At 40.5% G+C, this 16017-nt stretch overlaps 1 protein-coding gene across 1 annotated transcript; it reads left to right on the top strand.

The window, feature by feature from the left end:
- The first annotated feature begins 4419 nt into the window (after positions 1-4419).
- On the top strand, positions 4420-15763 carry HS3ST1 (heparan sulfate-glucosamine 3-sulfotransferase 1). The gene is made up of 2 exons (XM_064711798.1): positions 4420-4567; positions 13093-15763. Exon 2 carries the CDS (start codon positions 13221-13223, stop codon positions 14181-14183), a length of 963 nt encoding a protein of 320 aa, XP_064567868.1. The 5' UTR covers positions 4420-4567; positions 13093-13220; the 3' UTR covers positions 14184-15763.
- The last annotated feature ends 254 nt before the right edge of the window (positions 15764-16017 follow it).

Below are 16017 nucleotides of genomic sequence, written 5' to 3'. Positions count from 1 at the left end.
ATTTTTAGGAGATTAGGCTTTTAAGATTTTCCTTGCACCTCCTTCAGTATTGTACCTAGACTAATCTGGTCCTTCTCACACAGTTCCTTTCCATCTGCTACATTTTCATTCTTTGCATTTTATTGCTTAATCTAAGGTGTGAAAATAATTTTAAAATATACTGGACCATAGAGAGGATATATGGTAGTGGTGGCTCCCAGCCTGGACCACAATATTACATCTCCTCAATATTACTATTTCTAAATGCACCATCACTGCTTCTGGGAAGTAGAACTGGCTATTGACAGCACTGGACACTTGACAAGCAAACTCAGCTGTCAAAAAGTTTACAGATTAGCCTTTTGCATTTTTGTTCAAAGCTGCTACGCATTCAGAATTAGTCTCATTCCCCAGTTTGTTTCCCTATTTCAGTTGTGCCTTCTACTGTCAGCAACCAACCTGCTTTTTCCACCTCATGGACAGCTCTTCTCCTCAGAGGTACTTCACCTGTTCAAAGGCCGGTTTATAACCTCACACTCCCAACCCCAAACCTCTTTCCATACTTCCCTACCCTTTTCACTTTGCTTTTCTAGTCAAAATGGTGCCTTACTCATGTCCTTACACTCTTGTCCTAAGTTAGACACATTTTCTGTAAATTTTAGACCTGAAGAAACACACCTTTTATTTCCTGAATTTAAAATAACATTACAATGTATACCTATTTAATTGTATTTTAAAATTCTACACCCGTATTCCATTAGCTGACTGGATAACACTACTAATTCCTCCCTGATTTCCCTAGAGGATTCCTGGTGACAAAATAGAAACCTGTGAGTCTGAATTCTTAAGTCATATCTGGATTATTTCAACCTGACAAATGTGAATTTTGTTGCGTAACAGGTAGCTCCAACATAGACTGTACAGAGAAAGCTCTAACTACTTCCTCTATTAAAAAATTTTCATGTCTTTGCTCCTTCAGCTAGTTTCCACCTCTGCATCTCCAATACTCCTATAGTGAGAAGCACAGTGTTTGAAATAAAGTTTTCAAATCCCTCTGATGCTATGACAGCACGAATCCAATGCTCCCCAGGCTGTTCTGGGAGCTGCTTCAGCCAGCTCAGGGCTGAGCCAGCAGCAGAGCCACCTCCAGGGCTGGCTGAGAGGCACTGGGCTCTGTCCTGGGAGGAACATTGCTTCCAGTGAGTCACCACCTTCTCCTTCCCTGCTGTGCAGGCAGCCCACCTCGGCTGCCCTCCTGTCTCCAACACGGCTCCTGTCCTCAGCTCAATCCCCAAATTAGTCAATCTTGGCTCTGAATCATTTGCTATCTCCTCTGGCAGAGTTTTTCTCTAAGCAGGCTAAAATTTAATTTAATCTTTGGGCAGAAGATTAAATTTTCCTTTTGCCTCTATGGCACATGTCAGTCATTCAGGATGTGCTAGAACTTTGGTAACCCCATCTCTCACATCTTCATTTTTGGACTATTGAGGGAAGCGTAAATAAGTATTGGCAATGTTGTTTTCATTTCCTTTCTCATTCTTTTGGCTTTAAGAAGTCTCATTTCCTTTTTCTAAATTACTCATTAATCAATTAGCAAAATAAAAATATGGCACTGTTGACTCAATGTCACTCTCTCTTACCACTTTACCCACAGCTGAAGAGAAACTACCACCATCATGTCAAATAAATCTCCTTTGAGGAAATTACAAATTTGCTTGATAAAGAGAAGTGTGAAGGCAAAATACTCTCATAAGGCATCAGATTTAGTGGCTTGGAACACCTGAATTTAAAAAGTAAGGATTACATAAGAAAGAAATGTACTTGAAATACCTTAAGAACTGCACAATCGGTAAATCTTGAAACCTTATTGGCAATTGGGATTCATTATCAAAGCATTGTGAAAATGCTTCCATGTCAATATTTAGCATCAGTATTGTACTCACTGATGAGATCTTGTGAAAAGTGAAGAAAAGTAATTAAATCTAAACTTTCTTGAGCCTTTCTGTGCGACACTGCAAGAGATCACTTTGTTTAGCTTATTAAAAAGGAAAAAGAATACTGAGAAATGACCTAATTAGAATAAGAAAGTATGTTTTTGGGCAAAACATATCTTTAATCTACCTGGAAAGGTGATTATATAAAACAGTGGCTTGAAGTTACCCTTAGATACCTTCAGATAAAAGGGCACACAGATGCTTTCTGTTATTATTTTGACACCAAAGATAGTTCATGATTGGAATAATAAAGAAATGATGATTTTTTTCATCTTTTGATTCTTTTATATCAAGACTGGGTATTAAAAATGAAATTAGTATTATGATATCTGATCTATAGATCACATGGAAGAAACAGTGATCCCTTATGACTGAACTATGCAGGTCTATAGCTGAACAACATTTAAGTTTTTTGTTTTAACCTGTTTCCAAGACAATCAAAACCCACATTCATGACATGAATATCAGTGTTAAATAGCAAGGCTAATCACAAATTAATGTATTTCTCTACTAGACTCTCAGATTTACAGTAAAACATATGGAAATGTATAAAAATACAAAGTAAAAAGACAGTACTATTGTTTTGGGGTTTTTTCAGTAAACGCTCTTGTGAAATGCTCTATTTTGAAACATTAAAAGTAAAGTATTTGTACATATCTCTTGGTGCTAAAGCAACCACACTGCAATGATACAGTACACTTAAATACAGAAAACATCTTAAATGTTAAATATGCAAAACCATAAAATAAAATACATTTATAGTTATACCATCCTATTTTTCCTTAAGTACTTACATTTGTTTCTTGAAAACTTTTAACAAAATTCTACTTGGCAATACTCTTTTGAAAACATAATTGAGTACTTTTCACTCCTCAGATGTTCTGTTACATATTTCAAGGCTGGAGGTAAATGGTTGTAAACAAAATAACTCCACAAACACAGCTACTTCCTCTAAACCACTTGAAATTGCTGGTGATACTTTTACAAACATATCATCTTTGTTCTGCTTCCCCCAACAGAAGTCATGCTTAGAAAGCAGTGTTCCATAATTGGTAGCTTTGCCTCCTATTATGTTAACAGTGCAGGCCAAGGCTGAAGGTAAAGGATATAAGAAAACTTACAACATGAATATTTGTGCATAACACTAATGCACGAAGCTGAGTTTTGGTGCAGTGAGTAAGTGAGACCCAACATTCCCACCGCCCAGCACTCCAGGGAGTAAATGAGGTGTGAGCAGGTCATAGCCCTGGTTAAAGAAGATACATCCCTGCTGAGAGGGTCAGGAAGGTATAACCACCTGATAAACAACACTGCTCCATGGATGAGGAGATTGAAAAAAAACCCACTTTTTTGCCTCAGCTTCAATGGCAACCTTTTCCCACTCTTCTGTCACGGATGGACAGCAGGATGGGGACTGGGGGAACAAAGTACCTCCCACTGTAGGTACAGATCACATTTGTCACCACCACACAGCTTTGTGGAACTTGATGAGAAACATCCCAGAGTCCTGACAGAATTGTCTTCAGTTCACCACTTCAGGCAAAACCCCTACGACCTGTGTACAACCAGTGCTAATAGACTTTGTTTGGGAATACCCTACCTGTGTCAGATCTGTTAAACTACAAGGAATTTATCAAAATCAACTGAGAACTTAATTTTATTTTTAAAATTTATTTGGGTCTGTATTTTGCTCACAGTAAATTTCAAGAGTTTGGCACTTGAAATAATGGATGCAGTATGTTAATGCCAGTTTAAACTCATTTTGTCTTAAAAAAAAAAAAAACACAGTTCAGTTTATGGTAAATAAAGATCTATTTCAATAAATTAATCTTAAAACTTAAATCCCCAGAAGGTCTTTTCCCCACTGCCCTTAAGGGACAATATTTCAGTCATTTCAGACATCCATACTGCTTCAAATTCATCTGGCTAAACAGAAAGCATTTCATGAAGGAAAAAAAAAAAAAAAAATCAGAGCCATTTTGTAAAGTCCCAAGAAAGTAAACAAGAAGTAGAAGAAGTAAATACAAGTACTATAAGTCTGTTATTCAAGCAGCCTCGCATGGGTGGTATTTTTATAAGTACAGGAAGGAGGCAATCGAAGGACTTGGAACTCCTTGATCCTTGTGCGTCCCTTCTGGACTGATCCTTGTGCGTCCCTTCCAATTAAAGATATTCCAGGATTTTACGGAGACGGGGCAGGTGCGTTTGCTGCGCACAGCCGTTCCTTTCCCCGGACCTGTGGCATTATCTGGGCGAACTCCCTGTTAGCACACAGTCCTGTGTAGCGGGCCTGCACAGCCGGACTCAGGGGCCGCCGCCTCACAGCCCGCACCCGGCGCGGCGCTCGCAGCCCACGGCCCGGGCGGGGCCTGCCCGTGACGCGGCCCGGGCGGGGCCCTACAAACGAGCCGGCGCCAGGCTCGGGCTGCGGCGCTGCCGGCCGGGCGAGGCGGGCGACAGCGGGCGCTCGCAGCCCCCCGCAGCCCCAGCACGCCGCCGCCGGGCGCGCTGCTCCGGACGCCGCCGCTGCCACCACCCGCGGGCGCCCATGGAAGAGCGGGGCGAGCGCTGCCCCCCGGCCCCGCGCCCCGGCGGTGAGTGAGGCGGCTGCCGCGGAGGGGAGCGGCGCGCCGGGCCGGGCGCTGCCCTGCCCGTGTGGGAAGTTCGGGGTGGGCGAGGGTGCCGGCGGCCGTGGGTGGGCTCTGCCGGCCCCGGGGAGCGCTGGCGCTGCCGCCCGGCGCCGCCGCCCGGCCGGCACCTGCTGCCGGCAGGTGGGAGCCCCGCGGCCGCGGCAGGAGAGCGCCGCTGTGGGGCTGCGGAGCGTCTGCCCGGCCCGGCGGTACCGGAGAGCTGTGCCCAGCCTCGGCAGGGACGCGCCGAGCTGCCTCAGCGCTCTGGACTCACGGAGCCAGGCTCTGGGAGGCAGCGCTGCCGGTGGGGGTAGGGGAGAAAGCTGCGGGGAAAAGCAAAGTGCTCGGCAGCACCTGGCCAGGTGCGGCTTCTGGGCACTTTCTTCATCTTCTTTCTCCTGTGGCAAAATGACAAGAGCAAGTGAGGGCAGAGTGGTGGGGCTCTGGAAGCGGGGCGCCTGCCTGACGGGAGAACACTCGCAAAAGCTCTGCTGAGCATCTTCGATCCGCTCGCTCCTCATATAAAGCTGGAGCCGGCGGGATGCAGCGTGCTGAGCTGGAATCTGCGAGCGGCATAGGGCTGGGGGCACAGTGGTCCTTGGGGCTTGGCAGGAGGGCACAAAGCCTTGATTCGAACTCGTTTCTGTTCTGAAGGACTGGCACCTTAAAGTACTACAGCAAAGGCTTGGTTACTGCAGTTCTCGGTGTGCTTTGCTAGGATAAAGGTGTATGCAGTTCAAGTCTTATGGGGGTAAAAGGATGCTGAGAGGGACGGGTGGTAGCCTTCAGATGGAAGAGTTTGGATTTGGTCTCATCTTCCAGCCAGAAATTCAAAAGATCAGGAGGGGGCACACAGCTGAGTACAGGCAGTTCAATCACCTCAGCTGGCTGGGAATTAAAGTGCATTATTCTCCTTCCTTTCTCTGTCAGTGTAGTGGGTTAAGGGCTTTCCCAGTTTCAAGACTGTTCCTCTTTGGATTTTGGTGTGGAAAGAAAAAATACCTGTGAAGTTCCAGGAATATCATGCTTGAATGGCATGGGGATAGAATGTCTGCAGGGAGCATCTTTCTGGCGTGAGAGATCCATGCAGTGCCCACTCCCACTGAGAGAGAGCCTCTGCAGTATGTATGGCAAATGGAACACAGTAGAACACATTCAGTTTGGTGAATATATATATTCTCTGGCTATAACCGTTGCAATTTACATCTGCCAGCATTTGTTGCACTCTTGAATAAGTGAATTTCTCACAATGCTCAGAAACGAGCACCTCTCAGTAAGAGCACAGTCACTGGCATCAACTTCAGCTCTCTTGCACATCCACCCTTTCAGGACCCACCCTCTTTTTTTCTCCTCTTTCAAAAACGCAGCGCGTTTTGATACTACATAACCAAAATTACCTCTGGTAGGTCAGCAGGAAGGTTATGCATCTGAAGCAAGGCCAGCTGTTTGTTGCAGTGGAGAGACCCTAATTTGACAGAGCAAATTCCAGCCTCAGGATTGCTGGATTCCCATCTGTGTCCCTTTCCTTGTCAGGATACTACCTTGGTTGCTCTGAACTAGCCATGTGCTTGCAAAGGCATTACAGAAAACCAGAATGTGTGGAAAACACTGTCTAATACATGCATGTATGTACAGATAAATACAACTCTTCTGCTTTTTATTAGAGGAAATAAAAAAAATGTTTTATTAGTCTTACTAACCTGGGATCTCTCCCTTCCCTCATCCGGAAATGCCACTCACAGCGCGTAAGATATCAGAGCCCAAAAACATATCATAGCTGATGGATTTCCATGAAAACTTTTGATAATGAGAAAAACAAAACTGCAGTATGCTAAGGCAGACCAAGATGGGAGATCCTGCTGGTCGTCTCATTTGTCACTCCAGAACAGGAGGGTTCCCTCCAGGTCACTCTGTAGAGCTTTGCTCAGTAAATTGATTGGTTTAGCTAAGTCTAATACAGTGATGACCTCACCAGTATTCACCCTGCTCCAATGTTATTCTGAAGGCAGGAGAGTGAAGAAGACACAGAAATCTACTCAGAATATGAACTAAATGAATATTTTGAGGTGTGGAGATTTTTGTTGTTGTTTTTATTTTTGCTGTAAATTACTGGCATCTCAAACAGGGCTTACACCCCTGTGTAAGAGGCAAGAAATTGCCTGGCAGAGGAAATGAAAATGGGATTGATTAGTCTCCTGTGTTCCCTATTTTAATACATCCAGTTAAGGTGAGCCTTTGTCCTGAGAGGGGGCAAGACAGGACAGAGCCATCTTTTCACGCATGCTGTTTTCTTGGGGACAGCTTTGATGAATTAGGAAGCAACTCTATTAACTGTGCAATAGCTTTCTGCTTCCTAATTAGAATGTGACCCATTTTGCTTGGAAAGTGGGGTGGGGAGCAATTTCTGGATTTTGAATTGAGCATTTGGATTTATGGAGGGGGTAGAGGAGGCAGTGGTACAGTGTACCCTCTTTACAAAACTGAATCCTGACAGGTATTTTAAAAAATTGGTAAAAGGGGTTAAGGGGATTCCATATTACTGTTCAGTACAAAAAAAAAATCTGTGTATCCTGAGCTTTTCAAGTTATTTTTATTCTGGTGTAATGTCCCATTTTTTTTTTTACCTGCATGAGGTTCTCTGAAATCTAGGGTATTTTCTGTTCTAACACTTTTTATGATCTCTTGCCATGAAAGATTAGAATGGTCCCTTCTGGCCTTAAGAAAGAGAGCATGTTATATATAACCATAGTCTATTGTAAATTTGCTACCTTACTGCTCACACTGGAGCTGAACTCCTTTGGAAGTCATGAACTGGTGGCCTATCTAATTTGCATAAACTCTATTTATCACAGCAGGTGCAGAAATGCAGCAGATTTCAGCCAAAAATACTTCCTACCAAGTCAGCCTTTCTCATTTTGTGAATTTCCCCTTCCCAAAATTTAACAGCCTTTTAAAGTGTATTTCTGAAGTTTTAGTGCTGATAGACAGTATCTCATCTTAACAGCACTGAAATTATTATTAGATTTCTTAACATCTGACTATAAAAGTTAAAGCCATGATTTAATCTTTGCTGGTTGTGCAGCACTTTTTATGTAATTTGGGAAATGTACATATCATCTAGACACTGTAGGACAGGTTTATACAGTTGCATGTAGTTTCATGTCTCAATGTGCAAATGACTTTTTTGATATTTCATGATGTGATCAATAGTTTATGGTTTTGGAGACCTTCAGTAGTATGTAGTTCTATTTCCTTTACTTACCTCTTTCCTTCCACCTATCTCCATAACACTCACTAATGTAGGAAAGTATTTTATTTGTAGTTAATTACTGGAAACTAGAATTCAAGCATTTCATTGGCAAATGTTGTTTAAAACTTTTGTTAAAATGGGTTTAAAAACCACAAGTGTATGCAGTTGGAAGTATAGGAAGAATTTCTTCATGGAGAGGGCATTGTGATACAGTTTAATAGATCAAAGTAAAAAAAATTGCCGAATATATTTTTAAGAAAAACATTTTGTAATTTGAATTAAATTTAAAAAACCCAAAAACCTGGTCCCTATCTTTTCCTGCTCTTGGCTGAGCTTTAAGTGATAGCTGTACTGGGAATTTTTATGTTACCAGGGTACAAAGTGGCACTTGAACTAATATAAACAACTAAGCAATACATCTTGTGGTGGACAGAGTCTACTATTAGCGGATAGGAATATACTGTTCATATCAATGAGTTCTTGAAGGATTTCAAGTACACTGCAATTGCTCTAGTTGGGTTTTTTTAAAGCACATCACTGAATACAAATGTTCAGAACACTGAGTCTTTATCAGTTTAGGAAGTTGGTTATCTCAGTTAGGGGAATTTTTTTACCAACAGAAGCCGCCAGCATAGCAGATGTGTGGGCTGTACTGCACAGCTTGGTTTAACCAGCAATGTTAGTCTTATATTTTGCAGTACTCTGTACCCAAATATGTGCAAGGGAAAATATAGTCCACAACTTGTCCTGAGGTTCTATCACATCAGCAAAACTAAGTATTCTTTATGGGAACAGACTGTCTTGCTCAGATTTTCAGCTCTAATCTCCCTCTACAGACAAACTTCAGCAAGTGAAGTATAGTTCTCATTCAGTCCAGACTGTATTTTTAGATGGCTGTGCTGTGTTTTAGAGATCTCTCCAGTGAAGGGATTCAGTTCTGCAAGGAAATAAAGTGAGGCCATCTGAAACTTAACCTGTTTGTCCACAGTCCCTAAAGAGCCAGGAAAACACAACTTCTCTTTAATGAAGGCGAAGTCATTTGCATGCTTATGGAAAGGATGATGTCTTCCCTCTCCTAGTGACTGTCCTGCTGGTAACTGGGTCCCATTAGCTCTGCTGAACCTCTCAGTGTGTCGCTGTGGGCTTTTTTGTGAGGTGTGACTCTGCCTGATGCTTACTGACTGCCCTACAGACACTCCTTATGCCTCTTCCTACCCACTTGGGCAGCTAACTCAGAGCTTATTGTGAAAGTTCAGAGCTAAATCTAACCCTATCCAATTCCCAGCAAAAATGAAGTTATCACTCTAGGAAAAAACTACCTTATTTTGTTAATGCATATTAAACTAAGAAGTCTATATAATCTAGATGGTTTAGGCAGTGTCACTGGTGACACACATATAGAGGCATTGAAATACCTTTGTAGAATAGTAAGAAATATCAGAAATTACAAAATAGTGATACATGTTTCAAAGAGTACTGAAACAGGCTTAAAAGTCAATGACATATAACAGCCTCTGGCCATCATTCTGCATTTACTGATTATATTTTCTATTTATTCCCAAGTTACTATTACTGTTGAATAGGCTTTAATAATAAAGTCCACATTGAATCTGGTAAAATAAACAGGATGGCACATTTCACTAATTAATTGGAGAAGGCTGGAGAAAAGATTAAGCAAAAGCAATCAGAGTTTTTGAAAACTCTTGGTATAATCTTCAAAGCACCATTTAACATAAACTGTGTTTCTTTTACAACTTGCTCATTTACTTGTAGCAAATACAAAAGTAATGGCTGTCAGTTAAAGTTTTTGAACTAATCTGGAATACAGAGTCATGAAGTGAAGTCATGTATGCTCTGCATGACTTGTGGATGCAGTGAAGAGAATTCTGAAAGCAGAAAAGTAGCTTGGCAAAGTGCCTGCTTTAAACTCCTCAGTGCATGCTTCTTATTGTTGAAAGAGTTTTTCAGACCCACACATTATAAAGCTATGGAATACACAATTGCGTCATTTTATATAAACCACTGTAATTCTAGACAGCAAACTACAGATTGACCTAAAGCATTCAAGAGAATGTAGGACATAAGAGCTGAATGACAACCCATTTACATGCTGCTTTATTCCTGAAGGCCACTCTTCTCACACATTGTGTATTTTATGCTGAATTTAGAGGCACAGTCATGTCCTTTGTGTTGCATTAATCTAACAAAACAAAATAATTGATCCAGATATCAGGCCTATACAGTTTGTGAGAAACAAAATAGAATGGAAAGAAAAGGCACAAAATAGAAAAGCTCTATTACTTGAAAACAAAACAACAATATCGTATAGGTACTCTGAATGGCATAGTTACTGATGTGGTTTTTTGGAAGTGCATAAAATAAATGCTATCAGTACAGTAGAGGTGTTCGTTCTGCAGTGGAGGATGTGCACCTGAACAAATAGCTGAGGAGGAACAATGAAGTTCTGTATGTCTGAAACAAAAGATATCCCTATGTTACAATGAGATTTCATATTGCAACAGGAAACAGTTGCTTTTGTGTATTTAGAAAAAGCTGTGCCCTACAGAAGTCTTTAACAATTGGAAGACAATTGAGGCAGAGCTCCACTGAGGCTTAAAAGCCTGCCTGAGGTGGGGCCCCTGGTACCACACCTGTAACATCCCGTGTATTCTGATTTCAAAGAAGCTGGCTAAAACAAGAGTAGAGCTAGAATGAAGAGACACCTTCCTATGGCTTTTTCTCAAAAGTTCCTATGCTATATTTAGTCGCAGGAAGGCTTGAATAAAAAAGTTGGTGACTGACTAATATGCGAACTATGAGTTACAAATTAAGAATCTCAATGAATTAATATATAACATTAATTTTATTTTTCAAAGAGAAAACAAAACACTCTAAAAATCCCCCAACAACAGCAGGAAGAAAAAAAAATCAACCCCCCCCCCCCTTTCCAATCCAGTGGTGTGCTGTCACTATGAGACCAGCAGCTAAAATTTAATTTTTCCAGAGATAGTCTGTTAGAGAACTTGGCTGCTAGCATAGCATATTTCAACCTGACTATTAAGAAATAAGTGTTCCTACCAGAAGGCTTTAAATTCACTTCTTTCCACACAGTTCAACCTGTTCCTTGCTAGAATCCTATTATGCTTTTCCAATAAGGTGTTAAGACAACTGCTCCGGCTTACTATTTATGGAGCCAGTGACTTAAAATATACTGTGAAGTAAGTGGCTATTCCTTTTAATCTGTGACCTTAAAATTCAGCAGAGTTGATGTTTTGTTGTTCTTGTGTACTGAGATGCCCATCAGTCGCTGATCCAATCTGTCTGGTGCTGTATCCTGTGCTCCCATTGCTGCTGAATATTGTGGCAGCAAAGCTCAGGGAATTTACCTACATCGAATTTTCTGTCACCCAGTGTCTTCCTCCGTCAACAGCCACACAGTGGGGCTGTTAATACTGTTTCTTGTTAAAAGTGATATAGATTAAGCTGAGAATGATTAGGAGGAATGGTGGGGACAGGGAAAGAGAGCAGAAGACTAATGATGACAGATGAAATGGAACTCTTCCAGACAGAGAAAACTTAACAGTGGCCAAAAATGGAAAAAAACCCAAATTCCTCTGCAGAATTGCCTCACATCAGACATTGCAGAATAGCCTGAGACAAGGTATGCCCACAAGCTCAAAGCCTGTGGGCATACAAGGAGGCCTTCTCTTAACTTCACATCATGACACTTTGCTTCTCTTTCTTCGCAGCCTCGCTTTCTGCTTCCTAACAATATTGCTGCCTTGTAGCCCTTTAAAAATGGAAAAAGGGAAAGCAAATAAGTGATAATCAGTAGAAAACATCAGGAAGCAGACCTGTTCCGTTCAGGATGGAGTCACGACCTCTGTAAATGCAAAGCTATCAAACAGAACTTTAGATTACTTAGAAACACATCATTAGTCCTTGTTGCACTGGGACTTAGGTTATTGTGGAAAAGTCATTAGTTTCTTTTCACATTCTCTGGAGAATTTCCAAAACCTAGCCCTTGCATTTCCTCAGGTTGTTCGTATGTAATTTCATATTTCAGCCCTTGTTAACTGGCGCAGTATGTGCTGTTCCGGGCTTAAATTCATAATTACAGTAGCCTGCTAAGGCAAAGCAGTCAGGTACTCAGCTGTCATGGCCTCTACTTCTAAGTGGAGTTAGACAATACTGAAATCCACACCAGCCCTTCACTGAGGGTATAAAGTCTTTGGAAGACATTGTAATTCAGGGAGCTTGTGTACACAGCCTGCTCATACTGCAACAACCTAATAGCTCTACTATGTGTGAAACCATTACAATTTCACTTCAAACATTGCGTTAAAAATACCCTGACCTTTAAAGGGTGTTCAGTGGTGGTATTTAGTAGTCTTTTGATAAAGCCTAAACTTAGTTCTTTACATCACAGCAGCTTGCTGGCTAACTCTTGAAATGACCTTCAGAAGTACCCATTGTGCATTTTCTTTCCAGAGTATGGAGCTGGGACCCACAGGTATTCTAGTGTTTTGTTGATTCAGTCATACTATAGTCTATAGTTTCATTATCTTACCTCTTTGCAGGGCCATTGTGCAAGCCACCTATTTTATCCTTAGAAACAAGTAAGCACAAAGCAAAAGTTAACTTCACTTAAAAATGACGCAAAATTCAACTTTTCCTTGGTGTGCTATTTACCTAGAGCTCTTCCTAATTCCTGTCCAGGATGGTGTTGCCTTCTCATGTTGGACAGTTCTGTCTACATTGCATGAGCCTTTTTCCCAGGAGGTTTGATTTCTGAGGTTGCTGTTACATGATTCTTTGAAAGGCTGTAATTCCCAGACATCCTACAAGACCCTCAGCTTTTAGGCATGCTCTTTTGGTCCCCTTCACACCTTTTCCTTTTTATGTTTTGTTTCTTAGACAAATCTGTTCTTGTAGACTAAGAAAACAATTCTTTTATGATTGTGGTTCAACTCGAAGGAAATCAGATTTTTAAAAAATAATAACTAATAACACCCTGTGTGCAAATGAAAGATTCATAATATTCATGTCTCCTGATGTCAGGAAATAATTTTCTTATGGCATCGTTGCATATGCCTGTCTTTTAAAACATTTAATTGCACTAAATTATCTATGAGCCTGGAGTTCGGAAAGCTAAAGTTTGTTCAGCTTTGAACAGAAAAAGATAATTTGCAGTGTGTTTGGATATAAAATAATGTGCTTTTTCTTTTCCCTCTTTCAGTGAAGTTTTTGCTTGAGAAAAACACATTTGCTCAGCAAAACAAAAACCACTTTTAAGGGTTGTTCTTGGTGGAAATTGCTCTATGCCCTATCACCCGCTTGAGTGAAACCAGACTAAGAACTTCTGTCATGGCAACTTTTCTGCTGGGAGCTGTGTTGCTTATTGTTCAACCTCAGATAGTGCCTTCCAGACCAGCTATAAATTCAAATGCTGAGACTTCTTCTCAGTCAGTTCAGAGAGAGCTTTTAAAGAAAACATCTCAGAAAAATGACTTCAAGGAAAACATTCATTCTAATGGATCATGTCAGCAGCTGCCACAGACTATTATTATTGGAGTGAGAAAAGGTGGAACAAGAGCTTTGTTAGAGATGTTGAGTCTCCATCCAGATATTGCAGCAGCAGAAAGTGAAGTTCACTTCTTTGACTGGGAAGACCATTACAGGAACGGATTGCAGTGGTATATTAATCAAATGCCATTCTCGTATCCCGATCAGATCACCGTGGAAAAAACTCCAGCGTATTTCACATCACCTAAAGTGCCTGAAAGAGTTTATAACATGAACCAATCCATGAGACTACTCCTTATTTTAAGAGACCCAAGCGAGAGAGTGCTGTCAGATTATACCCAAGTGTTCTACAACCACATGCAGAAGCACAAGCCGTACCCATCCATAGAGCAATTCCTGATAAAAAATGGTGAACTCAATGTGGACTACAAGGCAATAAACAGAAGCTTATACTACATTCACATGCAGAACTGGCTGAAGTATTTTCCTCTTGATCATATCCACATTGTAGATGGGGACAGACTAATCAAAGATCCCTTTCCAGAAATAGAAAAGGTAGAGAGATTTCTGAAGTTATCACCACAGATAAATGCTTCAAACTTTTATTTCAATAAAACTAAGGGGTTTTACTGCCTGAGGGACAGTGGTAGAGAGCGCTGTTTGCACGAGTCCAAAGGACGAGCACACCCGCAAGTGGACACCCGGTTACTGGAGAAACTGCAGGAATATTTCCATGAACCCAACAAGAAGTTTTTTGAGCTTGTGGGCAGAACATTTGACTGGCACACATTTGTGGCAAGTTAGTGGTAAGCTTCAGAACCTATGTTCCAGTGTACAGTTAGAAGATTTAAAAAGGGCATTTAAGCTATTATTTATTTGTAAAATCCATAAATACTTCTGTACAGTATTAGATTCACAATTGCCATATATACTAGTTATATTTTTCTACTTGTTAAATTTGAAAGCATTTTGTATTGTTTTTCATGGTTGTTAACATTGTGTATGACGTGTCTATATGAAGAAACTAAATTATTTCATTGCAGAAGGTGCTCTCTTGAGAATGTGTTGTCTTTTTAATAAATAAGAAATTTCATTTCAACAGAAAATTTCTGAATTATTTGAATACTTTGGCCTTCCTGGACTATTTTCACTAATTGCTAATGAATATGCTAAATTTTACCTTTCCATTTTTCTTAGTGTGGGTTAATAATTTCTTTTCCATTTGCAAATACTGTTGTAGCTAACAAATTGTTCAATCCTGCTTTATGAAATTATTTCCTCTCAAAGTGTTGGTACTTACACATGTTGGGAAATGCACACCCAAAGGACAATGGATGTCTCTGTGTAATTTGATATATTAACTGCTATACTTAACATTCATATTCACTGTTATAACAAGTGCTCCTCAATTCTTTGGCAGTACAGTGCAGGTTTCATGGCAGAATTTTAAAGATTATGTGGGGACCAGCTCATAAAATACAGTTAGCTGTAGAAATATGGTCAACCTGAAAACTTCCAGTCTCTGAGTATATGTATACTTCATAAAGAGGTATGGTTGAGAGAATTTAAGCAATATAGAGACTTTTTCAAGGCTGCTTTTGACTGTTCCTACATTTCATAGCACATTTATGCTTTACCATCGCTGAAAATGAACCTACCAGAAAAATTAGTTGGTCTACCTTCCATTAAGCAGGAACTTCTTTCATATAAATATTTCTACTTTTGTCCCCTACTTAAGGCTGCTTTCTATGAGTTTTCTGTTGCTTCATGCAACTGCAAATTGCCTATGGACTACTATTTGTTTAATCTCCTTCCAAGAACAACGATGCCGGGTCTTAATGAGATGTGTGTTGTGGGATTAACCCAAATTCCAGGAACTTGCCTTGTTTTCTGTCTGCTAAAAATGGAAGATAGATGTTAGTACATTGGTAAAAACTGCAGTTGTCCTTATCTACAGTGGCTATGGTGTCTTGTTCACCATCAGTTTCTGGAGTTAGAGTTAATCCAGTTTCCACACAAGGCTTCTCACAGTACTTTCAATCCAAGATACTGATTTTTATTTCATGATCTTGAGTTTAGTTGTTGAATGTGCAATGGCAACACCCAGTAAATTTGAGCTTGCTACAATCCTTTATAAAATTTAAATGTGAATTCATTCATTTTTTTCTGGTGAGCTAGTGCAAACTTGGGCACTATAACAAGGTATCATCTGGATGCAAATATCCCATATTATGCCTTTTGCATGAAAATTTGCAGATGCTGTCCCTCTCTCCCACTCCTTGTGCACCTGCCCAAGCTGTATTCAGCCTCAGAGAGGTTGGCAGTGTTTTATAAAGCCTACAATGAAATGGTATTGTACTCAATAAAATATTTTCTGAATTGCATTTTTCCTTCTGTTTTTTTTTTCTTCAGTTTCTAGTTTGGAAGACCACAATTTAGGATTCAACTCCAGTTTAGATTTCAGCTAAATGTTACTTAAGAGCTTAGCTATTGATTGAATAGCGTGTTGCTATTGATATGAAAGCAGTTGTTTGCTGTTGGGTTGTGTCTGAATGATTCACTGCTGACCCAGGATATACAACAAGGAGGCAAAGTTTCTGGTGGCAATAATGTCAAATCTTACATGAGGCAGATGCTA

Source organism: Zonotrichia leucophrys, chromosome 4 (assembly GCF_028769735.1).
Source record: "Zonotrichia leucophrys gambelii isolate GWCS_2022_RI chromosome 4, RI_Zleu_2.0, whole genome shotgun sequence".
Taxonomy (NCBI): Eukaryota; Metazoa; Chordata; class Aves; order Passeriformes; family Passerellidae; genus Zonotrichia; species Zonotrichia leucophrys.
The sequence above is the reverse complement of the archived record's forward strand: the minus strand, read 5'-3'. Positions and strand labels throughout refer to the sequence as shown.

Excerpts from the sequence above, each read along its gene's own strand:
- HS3ST1 (XM_064711798.1), top strand. The coding sequence starts at position 13,221 with ATGGCAACTTTTCTGCTGGGAGCTGTGTTGCTTATTGTTCAACCTCAG.